At 39.2% G+C, this 25284-nt stretch overlaps 1 protein-coding gene across 2 annotated transcripts in view; it reads right to left on the reverse strand.

Moving 5' to 3' along the window:
• Ino80 (INO80 complex ATPase subunit) overlaps positions 1 to 25284 on the reverse strand; it is a 112066-nt gene that overhangs the window by 18013 nt on the left and 68769 nt on the right. For both annotated transcript variants that reach the window (XM_020176189.2, XM_020176182.2), the window contains exons 26-29: positions 22702 to 22927; positions 18000 to 18127; positions 6800 to 6894; positions 863 to 935 (exon numbers count right to left, since the gene is read on the reverse strand). In XM_020176189.2, coding sequence (XP_020031778.1) covers positions 863 to 935; positions 6800 to 6894; positions 18000 to 18127; positions 22702 to 22927 — 522 coding nt within the window. The remainder of the gene's footprint in view (positions 1 to 862; positions 936 to 6799; positions 6895 to 17999; positions 18128 to 22701; positions 22928 to 25284) is intronic.

Genomic DNA, 25284 nt, shown 5'->3' on the forward strand with positions numbered 1-25284 from the left:
TGGCTAGGCAGGTACTCAGTTCAATTGAGCCCCAATGCCGACAAAAAAAAAAAAAAAAAAAAAGGAAAGTTCCTTTCTTCTTTTCAGAGACTGAAGTAGTTTTGAAAGGAGACTGTGTATGAGAAGATAGATAATTTGCTGGAATATCTTTTTTATTTAATTATTTATTTTTGGTGGGACAGGGGTTTGAATTCAGGGTTTCATGCTTGCAAAGCAGGTGCTCTACTGCTTGAGTCAGAACTCTAGTCCATTTGCTCTGGTTATTTGGGAGATGGGATCTCACAACTATTTGTCTGGGCTGCCCTCAAACTTCGATCCTCCTGATCTCAGTCCAACAAGTAGCTAGTATTACAGGTGTGAGCCACTGGTACCTGGCTATAATTTATTTTTAAGCTATCAATTTCATTGCTGTTTACCCCTCTTTTTAAGTTTAGAATACAAAGATCTGAGTTTTTACAATAATGAAATAATGTATAATAGTAATGAAACAATCATTTCTGATTTGCTCAGTTATAGCTCTTAAAACAAATCTAATTGGATCGCATGGTTTTTCAGTATGTTTATTTTCATTGATGTATCCCAAATGTCTAGAACAGAAGCAGACACATAGTAGGCATTCAGTAAACATTTGGTGAATTAATGTGCAACAAACTTATTCAAAGAGAAAGGGATAAGGCTGGCAGAGTGGTTCAAGTGATAAGTGTGCATGCATAGCAAGCACAAGGCCCTGAGTTCAACTGCAACAAAAAGTGAGAGGGAGAGAGAAGGGATAGAAAAGTCCAAAAGGAAGGTTAAAATGCTCCACAAATACCCTACTTATGGCGAAAACCTGCATATCAAGTACGTTGTGCTCATTACTCACTGTATCTGCAGCCGTTAGATTGATACCCAGTCCTCCAGCTCGGGTGCTTAACAGGAACACAAAGATGTCATTCCTGAAGAAAAGGGAAAGACATGTAAGAGGAAAAGCTAAAAAGGAAAAACAAAATGTGGCAAAAAAGAGGGCTCTCTGAATACAGAATAGAGAGTATGGGGCTAGAAAGTGTTTTGATGGTCCCAGGCTTTGTGAAAGCAAATGATGGAAGTCTTCTTCCCATCTGCAGATGAACTTTCGCTGCCCACCAGTATCTAACTGACAGGCAATACAAGCACAATGTAAGTATAAGCGCAGCCAATATAATAGAAAATTGAGACCATGGAAGGAGACCTCTGTCTAGCATTAATCATATTTTTAACAAGTCAAATCATTCCTATTTCGTACAGAAGGGCCAAACAATCAGTATTTCCTGGGGTTTTCCCAAGGACTCATGAATTGCAATAGCTTGTGAACCAACTTGTTTCAAAGCACTCACTTTAAGAGTCCCTGAAAAATGATCTCAAGTCAGGGGCTAAGATCCTGATCATGACTTCTACCACTCAGGCAACAAAATTTACTGAATACTGTATTTTCTAGGAATAGGCAAAGCCCAAGCCAGGTCTAGATTATATTAAAGAAATAAATTAATTACAGAAATAGAGTACATTAGAAAACATTCTAAATGTACCAAGGATAAGAATCATTTTGTTAAGTTTTACGCACGATAGTATAAAATGAATTTTACTCTGTGGGTTTCAGTAAAATTAGAAATGAACTAGTATCAGAATGCTCTCATCCCTTTAGGCTATTCTTCCTTGGTAAAGTCACCTGACTGCTAAAAGTCTGATACCTAGACTATAAAGTCAGGATGCTACAAATACAGGTGAAGTGACTGATCCCACATCAACATCAAACGTGAGTTATCAGTGAAGAACTATTTTGAAATAAGCATCCTGGTTAATAACCACTAAGCTTGGTAGGTCCTTGTAGTAATCTGCCCATTATCTTCATTCAATTAAACATAACTTTCCTAGAGGCAGAAACAGGTAAGTCTGGATGCCCCTTCCAAGTTGTGATTTAAAAAGTTTTATACTTCAGGAAGTTCTATTAGTTTATTGAATTTTGCTTTATCATCACTTTCTTTTTTATACTTGACTTTTATCAGAAAGATTACTATTTCACAATTTTACTTAATTTATACAATGTCATCTTTTTTAATTAAATTACATAGAGCAAACCAAAAAGGTGAAATGTAACTACTAGTTTACAAAAATGTTTTCCCACACATAGGAGTTGATGTAAATGGAAACTCTCAGATCCACAGAAGAATATTTAACCCTAATAAGATTTTCTTGTGAACTATTTGCCTGGGCTGGCTTCAAACCCCAGATCCTTCTGATCTCTGCCTCCTGAGCAGCTAGGATCACAGGCACTGAGATTACTGACACTGAGATTGCTCTGGCCCCATAAATCTTCTGCTTCTACTTTGGTGAGTATAGAGGCAGCAGGTTAGAGGCTTTGCTCTAACATCTGTGCGAGACCTGATGGAGTCACCCAATGGCTAGCACTGTTTCAGTAATTCCCAAATTCCCACCATCTGAGGACAGGGTAGGAGTGCAGTGAGGGAAACAGGTATGGGACAGGGAGAGAGATGGAAGGCAGCTGGGAAGTACAATAAAAGAAAATGTAGAGACAGAAAGGCCATTTCCCATAGTTGGAAAACTGGAAAATTTAGTCCCCAGATGTGTGGTAACTACTTGAATAGGAACTATATATAAACACTAATGAAAGCAATGTAGGTAAAAATAAATTAATACAAAAACTCAGAAATATAATAGTAGAAAATGCTTCTTTTGGATACCATTATGTACTCAACAGACGCCTCCTGATGCGATGCATGGTATATAGCCACAGTTTGGTTGCACTCAATGTGATTTTATCATATTGTCATGAAAAATAGGGAATCACAGAAATCTTGGGTTTTTATAATCAATCAGTTTCCATCCTGGATTATACTGCTATCAACAAAAAAAAGAATCAACCTGCTGAGAAGTTCCTTTCTACTTAATAAACCTAGTATTGATAATGGATTTAAGTGTCTTGAGCACTCTGATTAAACAGAAAACAAAATCCCACAAGACAACAGGGTGCTTTGGGTGCCCTCTAGGGGCTGAAAAGGAATCTTTTCAGACATCAGACTGAATAGGCCTCAGACATCAGACTTCTGGGGGGTTGTCGGGGTCTTTGAAAGAGCCTATGAAGCCACATAGAAAAGACATGCATAGATCTTACTCTTCTTTAATGATATACTGAGGCCCTTCTGTGCCAAAGCACCCAAACTGTTCTAGGCATGAACAGACTGAAGTAAAAAAGTGAAAAATAACCAGAATGAAAGAAGATATTGAAGCTCTACTGTACTCTCACCCACACTAGTTACTTTTTCTCATGTTTTCCAAAGGGTCACCCCGAGTGATTGGATAATGGGGGTGAGGTGTAGGAATCCATTAAAGGTCATGGAGTAGGAGAAAGAGAAACAAAGGCCAAGGCACACCACAGCGTAAGGACCTGTGAATGCTTCCAGGACCATGCCCTGGTCACATGTTCTGAATGTTGCCCAGTCAGGACATCCTGGCAAAACAGCCTTCAGTCCCAGTCAGACTTTTTCCTGGAAGGATCCCTCATAAATAAATCTTGTAGGAAGGGAATGTAAATGGCTTTTTATAGGAGTCTTATTTATTCTGGCTGACCTTTGAGCCACAGGGCTTTCCAGTTGAAATGTCAACTTTTTTCTTTTGATGACTTTTCATTGATAATAATGAAAATACTGGCAAGGCACGTTCTTATTTTGTTTTGAAAAACAACTGCCTCAGGCAGGTGTGGGACTCATGTCTGTAACACCAGATACTCAGGAGTCAGGATTGGGAGGACTGTCGTTTGAGGCCAGCCCAGGCAAAAAGTTAGCAAGGTCCCATCTCAATCAATAAGCTGGGTGTGCAGCTACTCAGGAGGCAGAGATTGGGAGGATGAAGGTTCAAGGCCAACCTGGACAAAAAGTTAGTGAGACCCCATCTCAACAAATAAACCATGCATGGTGGTTCATGTCTGCAAACTCAGCTACGGGGAAGTATAGGGAGTGAGGATCACCATCTGAGGTTGGCTCTGGGCAGAAACACAAGACCCTACCAAAACAAAACAAAACAAAAAAAATGCTGGATGTGATGGTGCACACCTGATTTCAGCTATGCAGGAGGCTGGAGGTAGGAGAATCAGGATCTGAGGCCAACCTAACCAAAAAATGGGAGCTCCTTACTAAAAAATAACTAAAGCAAAAAGAGATGCGGCTCCAGTGGCAGAGTACCTGCCGAGGAAGTGTGAGGCTCTAAGTTCAAAACCCAGTACTACCAAAACAATACAAAACATCAATCTGCTCTATAACTGGGTACTGTAGTCACTCAAATTTACAAGCTGATAGCTGTTCCCTATGTGGAGGGGTCAGCGGATAAGCTTCTGGCCAGAACAGTCACAGTTCAGAGAACATACACGAGAAGCAGATGATTTCTTAGCCACAATCTCAACTTTAAAATTTAGACCCAATGAGGAAGGTAGTGTTCCTTACTGACTTCCTCTTCTTCTAATCTGAGATGCAGGATGAAAATGATGGCTATCTACAGATTGACTCCAAATCAACTCACTGCACCCAAGTAATCCTCAGCTGGAGGGATTGGAGACTCAAGTAAGGTTTCCTAGTAAAAGCTGTATAAATCAGATTTTTACCAAGTATATCTAGTACTATTTAATAGTACTTTTAGAGCTAAGCCCTTCAAAATTACTGGCACTACCCAGGTAACTCTTCTTCACAAGTTGACACATGCACTGATGTTTTCCACTAAAAGGTTACTGTAAAATATAATGAGCCCTGGGCTTTATGTAACGGTTTTCTGAAATGTGGTCAGCTAGAAAAATAGCTGTCACTCAACAACTTAATCCAATCACCAGAAGTCAACTTACAATTCTCAGTTCTGGTTGGTGTTTAAATTAGTAACACTTTTCTAGAAAGCAATCTAACAATCTGCATAGTCTTAAATGCTTATACTCCTTCACCCAGATCATGAGGTGCAGGCCATACTGGGCCTCCTAGCAAGTTTCAGTCCAGCTTAGACTACAAAATAAAGAAAGGAAGGAAGGAAGGAATGGAAAGAGGGAGGGAGGGTAAAATACCTATTACTTAACGGCTTTTCTCCTAACACACAAGGCATGCTACCCCACAGCAACATGTACACATCACAGATGTGCTAGCATGGCTGGAGAAAATACGAGCATCCTAGTGAACACTGTAGATCTTGTACCTAAGATTCTTGTCAATTACAGCTCTTTGGCTGGAGTAGGCAAAGACATGATAAAATACACTTCACTCATTTCAGAATCCAGAAAAGGTAAACATCACCTGGTAAGCTTTTTCATCTTTTTTTTACCATAGCAGTGTGGTAAAGCTATGAGACACTGCTATGCTGATACATGTTTCAAATTTTAGAATCTGTTGATAGCTTCTGCTAAGAAAGAGACAAGGACAGGCTATTTCCACAGCTGCTTCAAGGTAATAAAGTGAAATAGGTTCAAAAGTGGATGTTCCCCTCCATTGGCCACACAACCACCTAGCATTTTGATGTACATTCCCCGCCCCCACCGCCCTTTTTGCATTGCTGGGGGGAAGGAACCCAGAGCCTCATGCATGTTAGGTAAGCCCTCTACCACTGACTTATATCATCCCTGGCCTCTGGCGTACAGTTGTAAATTAGGTGTTTTGGCTTAACTGGGTATATTCTATAAACCAAAATATCAGGATATGGGCTGGAAATGTGGCTCATAGAATGTGAGGGGTAGAATGCTTGCTTAGTATGTGCAAGGTCCTGGGTTTAATCCCCAGCACTGAAAAAACAAATGAACAAACACATAAAAAATCATCAGTAGATATCATCTTATCTGTGCTCCATCATAAAGGATAGCACATAAGCAAAAATTCTCAAACAGAAGGAATTCTATGTTAACTATGGATGTGTTTTAGGTTAAACTATTTTATATCTGAGTTAACAATGTTTTAGAACTGAAATTATCTGGGCATTGTGGGTTGTTTTTATAATCCCAGAATTTGGGAAGCTAAGGCAGGATTGAGTCGGTGGCCAGCTTGGGCTACATAGTAAGACCTTGTCTCAAACAAAACAAAACAACAACAAAACAAAACTGAAATGAAAGAAATTAAAATTAATATATAAAACGGCTCTGTGCTTAATTTTCTTTCCAAGAATTAAAACCTTAAATACAAATTAACAAACCATATAATGAAAGTCCAGACAGTCAACACCATTGTGATAAATAGACATTAAGATCTACTTTATTCCTCAATTTTCCAGGTCAAGAAAGAAAATGAAGGATAGGGTTCAGCAGCCATATCACACAGAGTGTGGTTTTCTCTCTGGAGAGAGTAGTAACCAGACTCTGCTTACTATGAGGAGAATCAGCACTCAGGATAATTAGGCTGTGTAAGCCACCAGCACAGGAGGCAGCATTTGAAATTTCATAGGCTTGTTAGCAGGTGGGAGAGGTACTGTTGACGAGAGCCACAGCTGAATAGATTGCACATTACTGCAATTTGGCACAGAGCACTGTACTGCCACAATGCTAGAAGAAAGCAAGAAGAAGGCTTTTTTTTAAACTTAGAGAAAATGAAATGCAAAAACAACATAAAAATCAACTCAAGTTAACACTCAAATATGACTACTGTTAATATTAGGAATATACACTTTTAAACTTATTATCCACAGAGGCTCTTGCACTCAAATTGCTCAAGAAATAGGCACTAATGTAGTACAAAGTATATTTAAAACACAAAAATTAAAAGATATACTTTCTCCAACACATAGATCTGTTGTTTCCCATTGTTGTTACCTGGTCTGAAAATCAGCAACCATGTCACGTCTCTCTGAGATCTTGGATGAGCCATCAAGTCTCATGTAGGTATGCTTCCTGTAAACCATATATTCCTGCCAACCAAGACAAAAGGACATAATAAATTGGATGCAAATTATTGTATTCTAATTCTCACAAGCATCTACTAGCATTCTACCTCATCCATTTTAGGGTTCAAGTCTTTATGTTCAGAATGGGCGGAAAGTTAATCCCCAAACAGATAGAACTTAATTTGTAAATCATTTTACCACCAGTCCCTGAAAATCAAGGGCGATCTGCATTCTGTTTCAGCTAGAACCTAATCTTATTCTTGTAGATTTCTTCAGGTATTATGAAAAGCTCCTCCCTCTGGGAAGTTGGAAACTGTCAAAATAAAACTCCCAAATCAAAATGGGTTTTCAGTCACTAGCCAGATGCTTTTCAGTTACGAATACATTGCTTTCCTTCAGCAATTAACATTTGCTCTAACGTGATACTCCGCCTGCCACCTCGGGCGAATCCTTGCTAACCAAAGTCCTTGAATTTATAGTCTCAGCATCAAGAGTGAAATGAAAGACAAAGTCATTTTCCCCAACAGAGAATGTTCTTGGCATCATCTCTACGAGGAATTACAATTAAGAACGGAATGGCTATGGGGCGCGGCTTAAGTAGAGTGCCTGCCTAGCAAGCATGAGGCCCTGAGTTCAAACTCCAGTAGCACAAGGGAAGATGCAAGAATGGGTAGACAGTCTCTTCACTGTTTTTTTTTTTTTGCAGAGGTTGGAAAGATTTTATTTGCAGAGAGTTTAGTTGGAGAAAAGAGAAGAGAAAGACTGCATATTGGAGAATGCAGGGGGACCCAGAAACCGGTGATCCCCGCATATTTTATTTATTTATTTATTTATTTATTTTTTTTTTTGTGGTGCTGGGGTGTTGAACTCAAGGCCTACACCTTGAGCCACTCCATCAGCCCATTTCCGTGAAGGGTTTTTTTTCGAGATAGGGTCTCACAAACTATTTGCTTGGGCTGGCTTCCAGTCTCAATCCTCCTGCTCTCTGCCTCCTAAGTAGCTAGGATTACAGGTGTGAGCCACTGGCACCCAGCTCCATTGCATCTCTTAAGGTTTCTTCTCCATTCTTAAAAGTTGTAATTCCTCTTACAGATGAAATCCAAATAAACACTGATTGCTAGGGGCATGCCTCAAGTGGTAGACTGCATGTCTAGCAAGCACAAAACCTGAGTCCAAACCTCAGTACTTCCAAAACAACAAAGTTTCACTGCCAAATTAGTTTTGATTTCCTTTTGTTATCTGATTACACTACAAAAAGTCCACTGAAGAGAAACTAATGTCAAAAGGTCAATACAACTGGATGTTTAATTAAAAAAAAAAAAAAAACATCATGAAACCAGATGTGGTGGTACATGCCGATAATCCAGCTACTCAGAAGGTACAGGTAAGACAATGGAAAGTGAGAGGCCAGCCTGGGGTGTATGAGTTCCAGGCCAGCCTGGGCTATATAATGAAAACTGTTTTGTCAAAAAAACAACAAAAACAAACAAAAACATAAAAATCATTAAGAGTTAAAATATTCCCTCCTTATTCAGTTTTCACATTTCTTGCTTTCATTTACACACAGTATACCACTATATGAAAAATTAAATGAAAAATTAAAAGAATAAATTCGTAAGTTTAACTTTTATTACAGTATATTGTTAAGATTTTCCTATCTTATCATTAGTCTTAGGTATCCAGGAGGTTGGAAATGTATTTACCACAGATAGAAGGGACAACTGCATTTGGGTTTAAAATAACTTTTTCTACTGAAAAAGAGTAATTATTTCTACATTTGTGAAATGTTTGTATTTTAGTTTTCTATGCTCTAATGTTTTTAGGTTTTTTTTTTTTTTTTTTTTTTTTTGAGATAGGGTTAAGCAGCCCAGGCTGGCTTTGAACTTGCCTCCTTCTCTCTTGAATGTTGAGATTCCACCGGTCAGCTGGTGTACCACCACGTCCAGTGCTCCAGTGTTCTTTTATTGTAATAGTCTTATATGTAGCTCTTGTAACATTTGCTGGTGCAATGTGTGTGGCAGCCTATTCTTAAAGCAAGTACCCCTCTTGGGTGAGGGGTACTTGTGAGATGTTGCTGGTCAACAAAGTAAACAAGCTCATGGAGACACACATCTTCAGTATGTTTTTCAGTTTTTGTTTGTTTGTTTACTATTACTTTCTGTCTCAATGTGCTTCCTTTGATAACCAATGAGAGGCAGAAAATGTTCAAAGTAAGCTTTTGAGACTACTTGAAAGTATAGCCCAAGGTCACTGGAGTGGTTGTAACCCTATGAGGGGATTGGGCAAGAGTAGGGGGTGTGTGGATGAGAAGGATTTCAGAAGGTGAGAAATGGTGGGCATGATGTTTGTCTTTGGAAGCTCAGTATACCTTGGCAGCTTATCCAGTCATGAAATGCTGCAATCCAGAACAAGATAACTAGGCTATGCCAAATCAGCTTGCAGCCAGGCAACCATTCCATAGATCTACATTTTAACAAGAGAAGGCTTGTTGCATAGGCACTCCTGCCTTTTGAATCAGAACTTCTAATTGCATGAAAGCACTGATGAAGGAATTTTCTTATAAATCTTGCTGTTCATAGAATTATATCTCAAAATCAGAATACAAGGGCTATTAATGCTAGACCACAGTCAAACCAAGCCTGATTACAGAGAGCCTCTCACTGAGTCAATGGAAGTGAATCTTACTGCTTCAAGCGTTAGCTCTATCACCCAAAGGAGTAGTGGGATTTAGATGAGTTAAGATTCTATTTCATTAAATAGCTTCAGGGTAATAAGTAAATGCACAGGAAAAAAAATCTGTTAAAAGCTGAACAGAGGAGTGTCTACCTTCTCATGTTATAGAAAACACCTAAAAGATAAAGACTAGGCTAAAAAAGCAATACAGTATATCTTTTACTCACAAATTCTGGCTTTTCTAGACATCTTTCTAAAATTCCAAACTGTTTAGAAAAACAGTATATAATCAAAGAAATTCTTAATATCTTTTGTTAACTGCAAGAACTGTGCCCACTTCCATTCTTAGTTGTTCATGTGATTATAATACATTTAATGGATTTTTTTTTTTTTTTTTTTTTTTTTTTTTTTTTTTTTTTGTGGTACTGGGGCTTCAACTCAGGGCCTTCACCTTGAGCCACTCCACCAGCCCTTTTTTGTGAAGCGTTTTGGGACAGGATCTCACAGAACTATTTGCCCAGATGGGCTTTGAACCATGATCATCCTGATCTCTGAGTCCTGAGTAGCAAGGATTACAGGTGTGAGCCACCAATGCCCAGGAACATTTAATGTTTTAATATACAGTCAATTCTATATTGTTAAAATAAAAAAACTCTAACAATAAATGATTTGATAATATTCATAGGCCTTTTGAAAAATTATTATAGCCAGTGTGTGGCGCATGCTTGTAATCCCAGCATTTAGGAGGCAAAAGCAGGAGGATCATGAGTTTGAGGACAGCCTGACCTGCCTAGCAAGTTTGAAGACAGCACGAACTATATAGGGAGATTCTGTTTCTAAATACTAGAAACAAACAAACAAACAAAAAAACCAAAAGAAAATTACAGAACTTATCACAAAAACTATTTGCACTTACCAATCTCCACACCAAAAGACTGTTCTAACTTAATGGCTTTGCTGAATATATTCTTTTCAAACTCAGCAGCTGAAACCTGGTTAATCAAAAACCGTCTGCTTGCTGAGTTCTACAGCCTAGGTATGATTTACAAATGGCAAAACCATTCCCATTCATCTCTCAACTCTCTATAGTGCATTCCTATGTCTGAGGACCACTGAGGATCATTAAGTTGACATTTCTGTGGTTTGCAGCAATTTTGTCATGCTTAACATTTCTGTGCCTTAAAGAGGACTTGAGGAACAGAGCACAACCACAATTTTTTGTATGTATGTATGTACTCCTTCCTTTCTTCCCTTCCTTCCCTCCCTCCCTCTCTCTCTCTCTTTCTGTGCTGGGCACTGAGCCCAGGAACTTGAACATACTAGGCTAACACACTAATACTGAGCTACATTCCTGGTCCTCAACAACTATTACCCAGTCCTTCCATACACTAGATACTCTACAGAAATCAAGAGTGTTTCACCAAAATCCATTATTTTATTTAGGAAAGGCTCAGAAAGTGATCCATCAACATGATTAAATTTCCTGGAGTCTTGTAAAGCAAGCAGAATTCTTTCTGCTCTATTTAAGGCAAGAAGAGAGCCTGAATACACAACTTCCTTTCTTAAAAATCTCAAAATTTAGTGGTCCCCCCTTTTTTGGTGGGACTGGGGTTTGAACACACAGCTCTGTACTTGCAAAGCAGATGCTCTACCATGTGTAGGGCTCTCCTTTGGTTAAATAAATACGAACATCAGTACTCAAGGAGACTACTGTGTACCAATCATTATGAACCAAAGTAAGCTGTACTTAAACTAATAACTGTAGCTTTTAACTTTTAGTAAGTTTTGAGGGCTATACAACCTAATAGATACTACTTTATTTTAAAAATTACTGATGTCAAAGGGATTCTGAACAAGATGTACTATCAGGATTTGAGTAGTAATTCACAACAATAATTAAAATACATGTGCCTGGACCCACTCCAAGGATTCTGACTCTGTGAATCTGGGTAAGGACCTGGACTGGTTTATTTTGTGACAATGGCTATTATCAAAAAGAAAAGATAAGTTGTGGTGAGGTTGTAAGAAAATAGAACCCTTCTATATTGCTGATGGGACTGTAACCACATGGAAAACAGAATGGAGGTTCCTCAAAAGCTTAGAAAGTAGAACTAACATATACTCCTACTTCTGGGTGTGTATGGTCAAAGGAAATGAAATCAGTCTTTCAAAGAGATACCATACCTTTATCTCAATGTTCACTTCAGCTCCACAAACAAGATATGGAAATAAGGGAGGCATGTGCCTGCTATCCCAAGCTATGTGAGAAGCTGAGATTAGGAGGACTGAGGTTCCAGGCCAGCAGAGGCAAAAAATTTTGAGAATTCATCTCAACTGGGGAGTGGGGGTAAAGAACTGGGTGTTGGGATCAGCACCTGTCATCCATCTCCACAAAAGGGGGAAGTATAAAACGGAGGATCACAGTACAGGCCTGCCTGGGCAAAAAGCAAGACACAATCTCCAAAATAACCAGAGCAAAAAGGGCTGGAAGCAAGGCTTAGGTAGTAGAGTGCTCGCCTAACAAGTGCAAAGCCCTGAGTTCAAACCCCAGTAATGTCCAAAAACAAACAAATTAAGTGCCAGTGGCTCACACCTGTAATACTAGCTACTTGGGAGGCAGAGATCAGGAGGATTGAGATTTGAAGCCTGTCTAGTCAAACAGTTCAGGAGACCGCATCTCCAAAATAATCAGAACAAAATGGACTAGAGGTGTGGCTCAAGTGGTAGATTCCTTGCTTTGTAAGCCGGCAGCCCAAACCCCAGTCCCACCTAAATTAATTAATATTAAAAATAAATACATAAATAAGATACTAAAAAAACTCCAAACAGATATGCACACAATGGTATAATACAAAGGGACTAGGCTCACCTTGAAGTAGTAGTGATAATGATGATGATGGCTAGCATTTACTGAGCATTCACTAAGTGACAGCCATTATTTGTTTGCTTTTTTGTGGTATTTTTGGTGTTTTCTTAAAAACGGAAAAAAGTAATTTTAGCACTTATGGTGCTTTCTCCCTTCCTCCCACAGCCACTGTTCTATGTATTTTATCTGGTTTGGCTTATCTAATTCTTAGGACAGCCATTAAGATAAGTGTTATATTGTAACTCCCATTTTATAGATGTGAAGTAAGGTCTCTAAAGTGAAACAGGTGGTAGGTAGTGGGCCTAGGATTGAATTCAAGCATATTGTTTCCAGGGACCTCAGCTTAACCCTTCTAATGCTTCCTAGGGAAAAAAAGGATGCTCACCACTTACTAGGAAAGAAAAAAAAAAAAAGGTGGGAAGAGGCATTAACCTTAAGATTCCTACTACATTCTGCCCATAAAGCACATCCAACATCATCATAAAGAAAGGATAATTAGGTACTTGGGGGAAAAATAGCAAGTATTTACATATCCTTATCACCAACCTTCTATTCTGAAATTTTTTAATAACCCAATTTTACTTCGATAAAACAATGTAAGGGAAAGACCAAACCTCCAGATCTGGGGTGACTTTATTTTCTTGCACATGCTGCTTTCCACCTTTGGGGTACATTATCAGGAAAAAGTCAGGCTCCTCTTTATGTCTATTACAACTTCTATGCAGTCCAAGCAAATTGCACTAAGACAATTAAGTATGACAGACTTATTTCCCTTACATAATATACAACCCTTTAGAATAATTCTATCACAAGGTACTCATGGGCCCATCACAATCTGCCTTTAACCCACTTATCTTATTTTCTTTTACCTATCTATTTATCTATCTACCTACCTACCTACCTACCTATCTACTTACCTATCTACCTACCTACCTATTTGTTGGTGGTGGTACTAGGGTTTGAACTCAGGGTTTCATGCTTGCTAGGCAGTTCTACTACTTGAGTCATGTCTCCAGTCCTTTCCTTTTCTAATATACACATATGTATATTTTCCATTCACACTGAAATATTTCCTCAGATGTCTCATACCTTCACGTCTCTTTCTATGCCTTGAATTCACTTGCTTGTGTGTGTGTGTGTGTGTGTGTGTGTACCTAGGGTTTGAACTTAGGGCGTACTTGCAAAGCAGGTACTGTACTGGCTTAGTCACACCTCCAGCCCAAATTGCTCTGATTATTTTGGAGATGGAATCTCACAAACTACTTTCCTGGGCTGTTCTCGAACTGCAATCCTCCCAATTTCAGCCTCGCAAGTAGCTAGGATTAGAGGTGTGAGCCATGGGCGTCTGGCTTGAATTCATTTGCTTTTGATGGTTAAAATTCTACTTCAGTTCAGTTCAGATATCACTGTCTATATGAAGCCTCTCTCAAGAATGACTCAGTAAGAAATCAGTGCATTGTCTTTTGTTATCCTTAGCTCTGCTAATGCTGCATTTTGGCACAACTACCAGGGTTCATGTAACACTTATTTGTATAGGTATATTACTCCTCTACTAGATACATTCTTTGAAGTCAAAGTGTTTAACTAATATCTACTTCTATCTAGCATAATGCTTTGCTCATGAGTACCATGAACCGCCCACCACCCTACCACAAACACACAACTTTATACAGATTATAAATAGTGTGGCTGTAAACTAACATACTTCCCTTGATCACTCTGAAGACCTCATGAAAACTCTAGTTAACAGTGACCCAAATTTGTTTTTCATTCCATAGGGCAGTTTTGGAATACCCAATTTCCCAATCTGTTCAGAATCACAGCTCCCCAAGGTAACTTGGAGTTCTAAAAGAAGCCAGCTCCTAGAAGATATAATGACTGTTTAAGCTGAATCCTTCCCCATGGAGGTACTGCACCTATATAGCTTGACTGGACAAGTTACACAGTCCAGTGTCTCAAATGTCATGACTAGTTACAGATTATCTGGATTTAATTCTATGTTATACAATTTTCACATATTAATTCAGTTGAAGATTTGTCTGAATTTCAGTACTTAACAATTATACCACATGCAGCATCAGTTGGTTGATCCTTTCCAATATTTGTATTGCAAAGAAATACTGAATATGTTCCTTAAACTACAGACTGAGTTGCATGCAATAGAAATGAATCTCGAGAGGAAACCCGGAGATGATGTAAGTCATCTGTATTAAGTTTAAAGCTCTCTGCAACTACTAGAATATGGAAGGGGGTCTCCAACTGGTGTAACAAGGTGGTGGTAGGAAGAGTTCTCCCTGACATCTAGTGGACACCATCATCCTAATTACATAAGGGCTGCATCTATTTCCATAGAATTCTCCAACAACCAAGACACTAAAGGTGAATCAGTAAATAAATATAAAATAAATCTGTACCATAATATTTCATGATCTACTATACCTTTTATTTATTCACCTATCTATCTATTCATTTTTTGTGTTACTAGAGTTTGAACTCAGGGCCTCACTCATGCTAGGCAAGCGCTTTACCACTTGAGCCATGCTGCCAGCCCTTACCAGATCCCTTATGCCTGCCTGTGGCAAACTAAAAATTCCTGGTCCTGGAAATTTAACACTCTCCTTTCTTTTGTTTTGGCAGTACTGGTGTTTGAACTCAGGGCCTCACACTTGTTAAGATAGATGTTCTACCTGCTCTCTGCCAGATGAAATTCTATTTGGATGAAGATCTGATATTTATACAAGCAATTTAAATTAAAGTCAGATTTTTACCTGCGATTCAATCACTTTAGAAAAGAATGAGCAAATATTAAGTGCCCAGAACTAGTATTTCTCCCAGAATAGAAACCTGGCCATAGAGAAGCATGTGATTCTTTTTTTGTTTTTCTTTCTTTCTTTTTTGTAGTACTGGGGCTTGAATTTGGGGCCTCGTGCTTGCTAGACAGGCGCTCTACCACTTGAGCCACTCTGCCAGTCCACATTACTCTTTACTGTCTTCTAGTTCTGCTGAGTTACAAAAACAGAGATAAACAGCCAGAGATGACATACAGAGTAACAAAAACAAAACAAAACAAAAACAGAAACAGAAATGCTAATATATTCCTTAGCTACTCAACAGGGTTCAATGCCCCCATGTGAATTTCTAACTCCCTAATCTATTGGAAGCTATTCTTTCCCCTTTTGTACAGGGTATAAAATGTCAATGGAAAAAAGAACTCTAAAAAATCAAATTTTTGAGACTGAATAAGCAAGGGAAGGGTATTTCTATTAAAGAAAAGGTCAAGTGTACTCAGTGGAAAAAGCATATATACAGAAGGACTGTTCTGTAACATGACTATATTATTCATGCACTAGGACATGCTTTAAAGCAGAAGCATGGCTTTCATGAATGTGTACTCTGAAAATGTTCATTATGAAGGTACTGAAAATAATCCTAGGAAGATAAAAAAACAAACCTAACCATGAATTAGCCTAAGATGCACGATAAGTATTTCAATAAATGATGAGACACAACAGTAAGCATTGTAGCCACAGTAATTCCTTGCCCACAAGATAGATTCTATGTGAGGACTAACCTCTTAGAATACAGAATTGTGGTCTACTTGTGTGAGTATTGATAAAAATGAGCAAAAAGAATGAAATTTCATAAGGAATTACAATCAGTATTAATATAGTATTAAGGAAACTAGTTAACAGTTTCATTTTAGTTTTAGAAACATATAAGAAGTTGAAACATTCTCTGGCTTCAGAATCCTAGATGCATGTTACACATATGGCTAAGGAATGTTAGTCATTGTGAAACCCAGGCTGCAAATTTGCTTTCTCTAATTTAGAATTCCCCATAGAGAGATGCATATACATTTAGAGAAGGTTTGCAAGCTATCCTTGTTTGGCCCATTAAGTCCATTCCCAACAATGTAGGGATGTACCAAACTTAAATCACCTATACTAACATTTATCTGCTGGTGCTAGTTTATTTTTGGGTTGCTCACCCATGTTTCCATGCAGCTTCCCTTTAATAAAATTCAACTTTTATGACATTATTCTGACACAATCTTACTAAATCTGTAGTGTATTGCTCTTTCTGTAACTCTTAGCAGTGAAGATCACTACTTCATCTGTAGTTTCCCTGACTCTTTAGGACAAGGCAAGTACACATTATCTAAAAAGGGCCTCACTACAGGAAATAAACTCAAACTGTTTTGGCTCTTGGCATCTTTGGTTTGAACAGAACATTAGATATTCAGCAGTCCTTTTATTTGGATTACTGTTGTGATGACATTTAATATAGTTAAGATTTATATTGAATATGACTGGGGATTATGTAGCTCAGTAGTGGAGTGCAAGGCCTTAGGTTCAATTCCCCAGCACCAGAGAACAAAAACAAAAACCACAATGGCTTAATTACCTTCTTATGGTGTGACTTAAAGCATTAGATTTTTGCATCATTTACAAATAGGTGACCCACTCATAAAATAAATCAGAAAGTTTTTCCTGTTGACAGCATTCAAGGGGCTTAGTGGTTAAATTGACCTCAGATATTACTTGTTTTTTCTTTTGTTAAAAGAAGTTGCTAGATTATTGAAAAAAAAAAAAAAAAAAAAAAAGAACATGCCACCAAATTTGGATAAACTCATTGCAAAATCCAGAAAGCCAATCTTGACTTCCAAATAGCCTAAAAACCATTCCTGTTGCTACCCTCATTCTTTTTGCACGCTATGTTCTCTATTTCATTATTCTTAGATAGGGATAATTTGAGTTGAGGGAATGGTTCAAGTGGTAGAGTGCTAGCCTAGGAAATACAAGGTCCTGTGTGCAAACCCCAGTACTACAAAAATGAAAAAAAGATACAGGGATGACCATGGTCTAGTTTCCACTTAATACTACTCTTCAGAGAAGCAGGGTGAGAACATAAAGCCTTACATATGTAAAACCCAAGGAAAAACATGAGAATATTTACACATACCTGACAACCAGATACTTTAGCCTCTCAAGCTGTCTTGTTAAAAGTGGTTTCTAACTACTTATTCTCATTGTCTTTCTTGTTTCTATGTGTATGACCTCCTCTCTCTCAAATAAAAGTCACTACACAGACAAGAAAGTACAGAGTACTTAAATATGCAAGTAAAAAAAAAAACAAACACTGCTTGACACAGCTATACCAAGAGATTTTAAATATCCTGATGCCCAGATCTCATTCCAAACTTACTAAAGAAAAACCTCTGGGGACGAAACCAGGCTTCAATGATTCTTCCCACCTGACTGTAATATGCAGTCAGGTTGAGAATCACTGTATTAACTCTAGTTGAATAGCTGCTCTTTGGATTTTTACATAAAAAATGAACCCCCAATCTTGTTTTCTATAGAAAAGTCAGAGGACTTTTCAAGAAGATTCCCAGGCTGTGATCTGTTTTAAAATTGGAGAATGTCTTCCCTCGTAAAAGAAGTGTATTCTGTATCACTGGACACTGGGAAGAAATCACAAACAAGGGTTTTGGTGTTCCCAATATGCAGGACTGACACTAGTTATGGACATCTCATTCCTCTGATTTAAATGCCAAGGAGTCCAAGGTCTCCAAGGTTCCTTCTCCTACCTCCAGCAGGTCTATCATCCTGGTCATCTGGGAGTAGATAAGGACCCTATGTCCTTGAGACTTGAGCCGAGTCAGCAGGATATCAAGGGCATACAGCTTTCCGCTGTCAGTGATGAGGCTCTCCTTGCCTGGGAGGAAGAAAAAGGGGGATGAGGAGGGAAACTATTTAATTGAAGCAACAATACCACTCACTGCAAAACTGTATGCAGCCAAAATTACACAACCAGGATGCTTACTATCATGAGAACAGGAACATGATCTAGAGAAAGAATGTAAAAAGCCCTGTTAAATCTCAACTGTGAGTGCTCTGGGAAGACATTCTGAAAGAAGGAGGTAGAGAATCGCTCCCAACTAACAGCACGCAACCCGGCATCTGCTGCTAGACCATTTGAAAACATCCCTGTTCCATATTCTTCCTTGGAGGACACCAGGAGATCTATAAGTGACGCCTGTGTCATATGTGCTCTACGTAACGTGAAAAATCATTTTTCTTCGTTCACCTATCTCTGGGTATTTGTTTCTGGTAGTTCTGTGATTGTTTATGTCCTAAAAGCATGAGAATGTATAGAAACAAGGGCTGCTCTGCCTTCTCTTGGAGACATATAAACACCAAGAAAGGCAAACATACCCAATTGTGACTTTCTTCTTTTATTTTTTTTTTGTGTGTGTGTGGTGCTGGGATCAAACCCAGGACCTTGTACATGTTAGACAAGTGTTCTACCACTGAACTATATCCCCATCTTTTCAGAAAGAATGACTTTGGGTTTCTGTGAAATGAAACTGCTTTTACTCAATAAATTGTGTTTTCTCCTTTCTCTTCCCATAAGAAATGCATTTCTTCCAGAGATCTTTAAAGAACATTTAACCAACAAATTTTCATCTTACACTTTCAGTATCATTCAACTCCCATCATATTTCAGGAAGTAGTTTCCTGTTTGCAGAATGGTCCATAAACATGCCATGAACAATTGCTGCCATTAAGAGAAGAGGCTTGAGGGTTTGGTTAAGAGTATATATGAAAGTGATGGGGCGGGGGTGGCACACAAAAAGAGAAAGGATATAGAGATCTTCTACTGACAACTAACTACTAAAAATAAGACAGACAAACGTCAACAAACACACTGTCCATCCTTAGTTTCTGGGTTTTCCTTAGAACTGCAGAGGCTGACTATTGACAGCAATCCAAGATTCTCAACCGTCATTCTCACCACTATTTGCCAAGTGCACAATTATTGTCTAAACTGAGTAAGAACGGATGTGCTGACAGCACCATAACAAATCACTAACTGCTGTGCTTTTGCTAAAGCTACAGGTCCTAGATGTTTACTCCTCTGTGCTGCAGCCTGCCTTTTCCCACCTTCGGAACGCTGCCAGGTTACATCTTTCCCTCCCTGTCTCCTCCCTGTCTCTGTGGCACACACCTTTGTTCAGCCTCTTTGTTTGGTCCTGTTTAGATTACTGAAATGCTCTTCTTTTTGTTCTCTCCTTACTAACACAATCAAATGACTGCAGCTGGGACAGAAGTGACTGCTAAGTCCTTTCCCTGGCACCAGACAAGGAGGCCTGTATAAATACCAAGTCTGATCAGCAGCTATGCTTTCATAACAACTTGAAAGTTTCCTTCATATCACAATCACCCTTCCCATTTAACTGCATTGCCAGAAGTCTGTTTTTTTGTTTTGTTTTGCATTGCTGGGGATCAAACCCATAGGCAAGCACTTCACCAATGAGATATAGGACATGCCCAAGTCTCTTGATTTCGGTAGTTCTGAAACATTCCCTACAGAACTACAAAACAGCTTTAGACATTACGTTTCTTTCTGTTCTCATTAAAAACACAAGAAAGTGGTGGTCTGGAGTGAGGAGCCCACATGGCTTCAGCCACTGAATGACAGTGGGCAACCTAAGTTCTTCAGATTTTTGTAGCCGGCTTATTTCCTCTTTTCATTCAGATATACTCCCTCAGCACAAACACTGAAGCAATACATCAACTGATTTGGAATCTAATTGAGATATATTATAAGCACATATATAAATGCCATAATGTATCCCTTCCCTGTATACAAATTATATGCTAATAAAAATTAAATCATGACTAGATGGTTTTCCCACATTAACTCATACTAGGATTAGAAAAGTTCAGATATAAAGATGTCCATACAATGATAAAACTGGATACACATAAAGGAAGCAAGAAATGGTGCTGCTGCCAGCTTGTTACTATGTAGGTGGAGAAGATGGATGTGGATGGACTGGGCCTTTGGTATTTTTATCTGCATTTATGTTGCTGGGATTGAACCTAGGGGATTTTCATGCTAGGCAAGTTCTAGCTGGACCTATTTGGACTTCCTTGAAAGAAAAGGCCTAAGAAGAAAGACTATAGCGAGAGCACAGAACATGTAAGCCAACATCAATCAATGTTATTGACTGTCTGGTGAGTATGTACATAGAGAAAATCAGCTTGTCGTATTTGTCCTTAGTAAGACATTTAAGAAAACAGGCTTTTTTCTCTGCAAACACTAGTATGTTTGGGGCTTCATGTCTTTGGCATGCATCATCCACTGTGTGTGTGTGTGTGTGTGCGTGTGTGTGTGTGTGTGTGTGCGTGTGTGTGCATGTGAGTGTGTGTGTATTACTGGGGTTTGAACTCAGGGCTTGCTAGGCAGGTGTTTGTCCGATGAGCCAAGCATCCAGTTCACATCATCCAATTTTTAAGAGCAACCAAAGTTATGCTGAACAAGAACACCACCTGTTGGTAAGCAGGGCACAGGGCCAGGAGGAACACATTTCCCTAGAAATTCTGAAAAGTCAAATGCAGGCCCAGACCCTTCTTTAAAAAACAAGCTCTAAAGATACTCAAATAACTGGACCTATCCTACTCCGTTATAATCTTTCCCATAATTCTATGACATTAATATTTAAATACAGGTTCTTGCCATCCACAGCCTAAGATCTTGTTTAGTGACAAAACAAAACAAAACAAAAAAAAAGTAGTTCATCAGATTAAATATCTCCCTTTTCAAAGAAAAGAAGCCTGTGAAAAGACTGTACATCCTTCTGGTGAAACAATCGAGTGTGAGACCCAGGAGATTTTGGTTAGTCACTCAAGGAATGCAACAGAACCAAACACTTCCCAGGAAAACAAAAAATGTAAAAGTATAGAGGAAAGAGAGATAAAATACAGGTTCCACTGACACCTCCCCCCCGGCCTCCGCCCTGCCCCAGCTAGTCCACAGAGCACAATGGGGTCAGTGAGGAGCTGGTTGGTTCTCACAGTAAACAGCCAGTGGGGTTGGTGCTTTTTATCGATGCGAAAAGAACTCAGACACTTCCTGCTATTTAAACAAGGTCCATTTTTCTTTCAAAGAACAGGAAAAGCCACAAGAGATTCCCACAGCGCCAGCAATAAGCCTTCTACTTCTGTACTGGGAACTAAGGAGCCAGAATCAAGCAGAAAGAAGAAATAAGATGCTACCTTGCTTCTTTTGATACCTGTGCTAACTTCCTGCCTCGGATTCTGTGATTTCCATTCTGGCCTGCTTTACACTTGGGCTTTCCACCTACTTTCAAACAATATACCTTCATCCACTGCTTTCATGTGTCCTAGGTCAGCTCTGAGGCCAAATGCAGCATCACTTTCACACATCCAAAAAGGCATGCTCCAGTCAAAACACTCCCAAAGCTATTAACAGGCTACCTCTCTTGACACTCGACAAAGTTAACATTAAATATAAAAACCAAAACTCTACTTGTCTCTTAGAAATTACAGATGCTCCCTTTTGAATGCTCAGCTCAAGTTTACTTCCATTACACATCCATCACTTATCAATAAGACACAAATAAAAAATACACGAAAGAATTTGGAAAACTAAAACTAACACTGTAGCTGTACGCTCAGCTCCAGTTTGCTAGCAGGTGTAAATAAAGAACACAAGTCTATGTACCCTCTGTATTCAACTTCCTTAAATGAAGTCTTGCTATAGCAAAGATGAAAACCTAGTTTCCTTTCAACCCTCGACCTTGACCCTTGGGGGTCTGGGAATCTGAAAGCATTCTGGCACAAAACACACTGTTTTTCCTCTTGTTATCATTCAGATCTCTAGTGCTTCGTGCAGGACACTGTTTATGCTACTTAAACTAGGCTTTCTGGGGGTGGTGACATTCTCATTCATTCCAATGGTAACGGCACAACTGTACTCATTCAACCTGAAGCCTTTCCTACTGCGTTTTACTTTTTTTCCTTCCAGGGCTGGGGATGGAACCCAGGGCCTTGTGCTTATTAAGCAAGGGTGAGCTGCACCTAGCCCTCTCCTTTATTTAAAGAGTGGCATTCCTTTCTCCTTTTCAAAGGAGAGTATTTAAACACAGATCTGAAAACATTTACCACTCTGCTGAACTCATAAATCATAAGCATTTTAACCTACAAATTACTAAGCCTTAGGAAATAAAAACCTCAAGAACTCTAAATTCCTACTATGTAAACTACCACATCAGGAGGACTGTGGTTTGAAGCCAGCCCCGGCAATTAGTTTGCAAGATCCTATCTCAAAAATACCCAACACACACACACACAACTAGTGCTGTTGGAGTGGCCCAAGCAATAGCATGCTTACCTAGCATGTGTGAGGCCCAAAATGACCATATGGACTTGTTCTCTCCTTGCTAAAACTGGGAATATATTCTGAGAGAATGGAAAACTTACCTGGAATCCTGATGAAAGACCAACCATTCTGGGGCCTGATGCTCCACAGTCCTCCAGTTGGCTCTGGGAAGAACTGGGATCTTCGATTCAGCCACTCTACAGCCAGTTCAGGAGCCCCATTTAACAAACACTGCTTCGCTGCCATACTCCCTCCTTCCTTCAAAACTCGCCTTTCATATTCTGCACTTCGGTCATTGCAGTAAGAATCCAAGGGCACTGCGGTGACCTATAGTGAAAGGTTCACGTGAGATGCCTCATTTACACACACACTAAACCTTTTCAGAACCTCAGCTTTGAAATGAATACTCATACAGATGATTTTAAGTTACTTGATTTTAAATACCCTGTTCTGACAAATTAAGTTGACCCTAATGACTGACTTCAGTGAGCTTCTCCAGGGAAGAGGCCAACCTCTAATAATATCAACCTTCTACAAACTAAAGATGCAAAAAGAACTGGTGTGTGCAGATAAACCAGGGAAATATATACATATACTCTAATCACTTTGCCACCTCGGTTCATTGCTAGATTTTTTTTTCTTTTTTGCAGTACTGGGGTTTGAACTCAGGGCTTACACCATGAGCCACTCTGCCAGACCCTTTTTTGTGCCGGGTATTTTCAAGATAGGGTTTTGGGAACTATTTCCCTAGGGCTGGCTTCAAACCACAATCCTCCTGATCTCTGCCTCCCAAGAAGATAGGATTATAGGCATGAGCCACCAGCAACCAGCATCATTGCTAGATTCTGTTCTTGGCAAAGTGCTATTAGCCATGTACATAATGGTGATGTCAGAAAGGGAGCTGGAGCTAGTGAGTCATCATTCAAGAACTAAAGAGTATTGTCCCAGCACATGTGAAGCTATTTTTAATGCTTCTGTGGCAAGGCTCCCCAAGTTTATCTTTCTGACTGACAAACAATCTTTATCTCATCACAAGATGCAACCCAATAACAAATACTAAGATGCTGCCCTCCCAATGTGAGTAGAGGCTCCTAGTCAATTTAGAAACATAGGTTTCATCCTTCAGCTCTCTGGGTCTCTTATCAGTCTGAAAACTGTTGTGTATTCAGATAGCACTTAAATCAACTGTTGAAGATGACAGGTTACCTTTTGTTAAAATGTAGAACCATGATGATAAAAATGGTAAAAGCCAATTGTAAGTACTAAATTGCTCAGAAAAAATCTCACAACTAGACTAAAAGCTTGGTATAAACAGGGCATAAGGAACAAGGACAAAGGTGAGATCAGAACATAAAACATTTCCTATACCTAGCTAGGTAGGGTAGTCCAATTATGTCTCATAAGTTAGGCCCTTATAAAATCTCTCTATGTTGCTACTAACAGTTTTATTTTCATGTCAATCAATCATAGGGCAATGGTTTTCAAACTTTGGTATGCATAAGAAACTTGATGTGCCAGGGGCCTGTAATCCTAGCTACTCAGGAGGCAGAAATCAGGAGGATCAAAGTTCAAGTCTAGCCAAGATAAATAGTTCTCAGACCCTACCTTGAAAATATCTAACATAAAAAAGGACTGGTACAGTGGGTCAAATGACAGAGCACCTGCCTAACAAGCATTTCAAACCTCAGTACTGGAAAGAAAAACGAAAACTAAAAAAACCAAAAAAATCCCAGCAACTTAAAGAATCTTGGTGGGAGATCAGATGTGCCCTTTTTAATACAGGTCTGAGGGAGAGGCCAATAGTTGTGGTGCTTAACATCCTAGTATATCAACCCAAGCCTTGAGAAATACTGAAATACATAAACAATCAACTAGCTGAACCTAGGTTCAAGGTGCCTCTGCTAGGAATACCAAGGGTACCAAGAGGAAAGAGCCTCATTTACCATTAACCAGAAAAGAAACTATCCTGGCTTGAGGAGGAAGCTGAACTGAGTTTGCTAGGAAGCAGTGCCATCTATGGTCCAGAGGCAAAATTACAAAGGGACATAGCAAACTGGGCCCCATCACAACACACCCAGGCTCACCGCAGAAATTAGTTTATCCCGACAGTACTAAGAGTTCATATCAATTTATTCTCTCCAGAAGGAGTTTGTATGCTTCCAACTTACTCAATTTCCCCACTGTTAACTGGAGCATAGACAAATACAGACAAATATGAAGCAGGTCGATAAGAACTGATCTCTCCTTATTATGGCTTGCCTTATCAGCACCCCAGCAGATCCTAGGCCAGAGCAGACATTTCTGATGCAAGATGTGAATTCCATAAACTCTCAACTTGTAGCAGCTATGCTTCTATAAAAGAACAGTGGGAGTGTTTTCCTATCTAAGACGCATTTCTAGACACTTTTTTTTTTTCTTTTGTGGTACTGGGGTTTAAACCCAGGGCCTTGCACTTGATAGGCAGCCGCTCTACCACTTGAACCACTTCACCAGTCCCTCTAGGCCCTTTCCTGTGAGGTTTTCTTTTTTCAAGATAGGGTTTCCTGAGTTACTTGCCTGGGGTTGGTTTTGAACCATGATACTCCTGATCTCTGCCTCCCAAGTAGCTAGGATTATAGGCATGAGCACTCAAGAGGTGGAGGCAGGAAGATTGGGAGGCCAGCACGGCCTACAGAGTTGAAGTC

The sequence above is a fragment of the Castor canadensis genome, chromosome 2, assembly GCF_047511655.1.
Source record: "Castor canadensis chromosome 2, mCasCan1.hap1v2, whole genome shotgun sequence".
NCBI classification, from domain to species: Eukaryota; Metazoa; Chordata; class Mammalia; order Rodentia; family Castoridae; genus Castor; species Castor canadensis.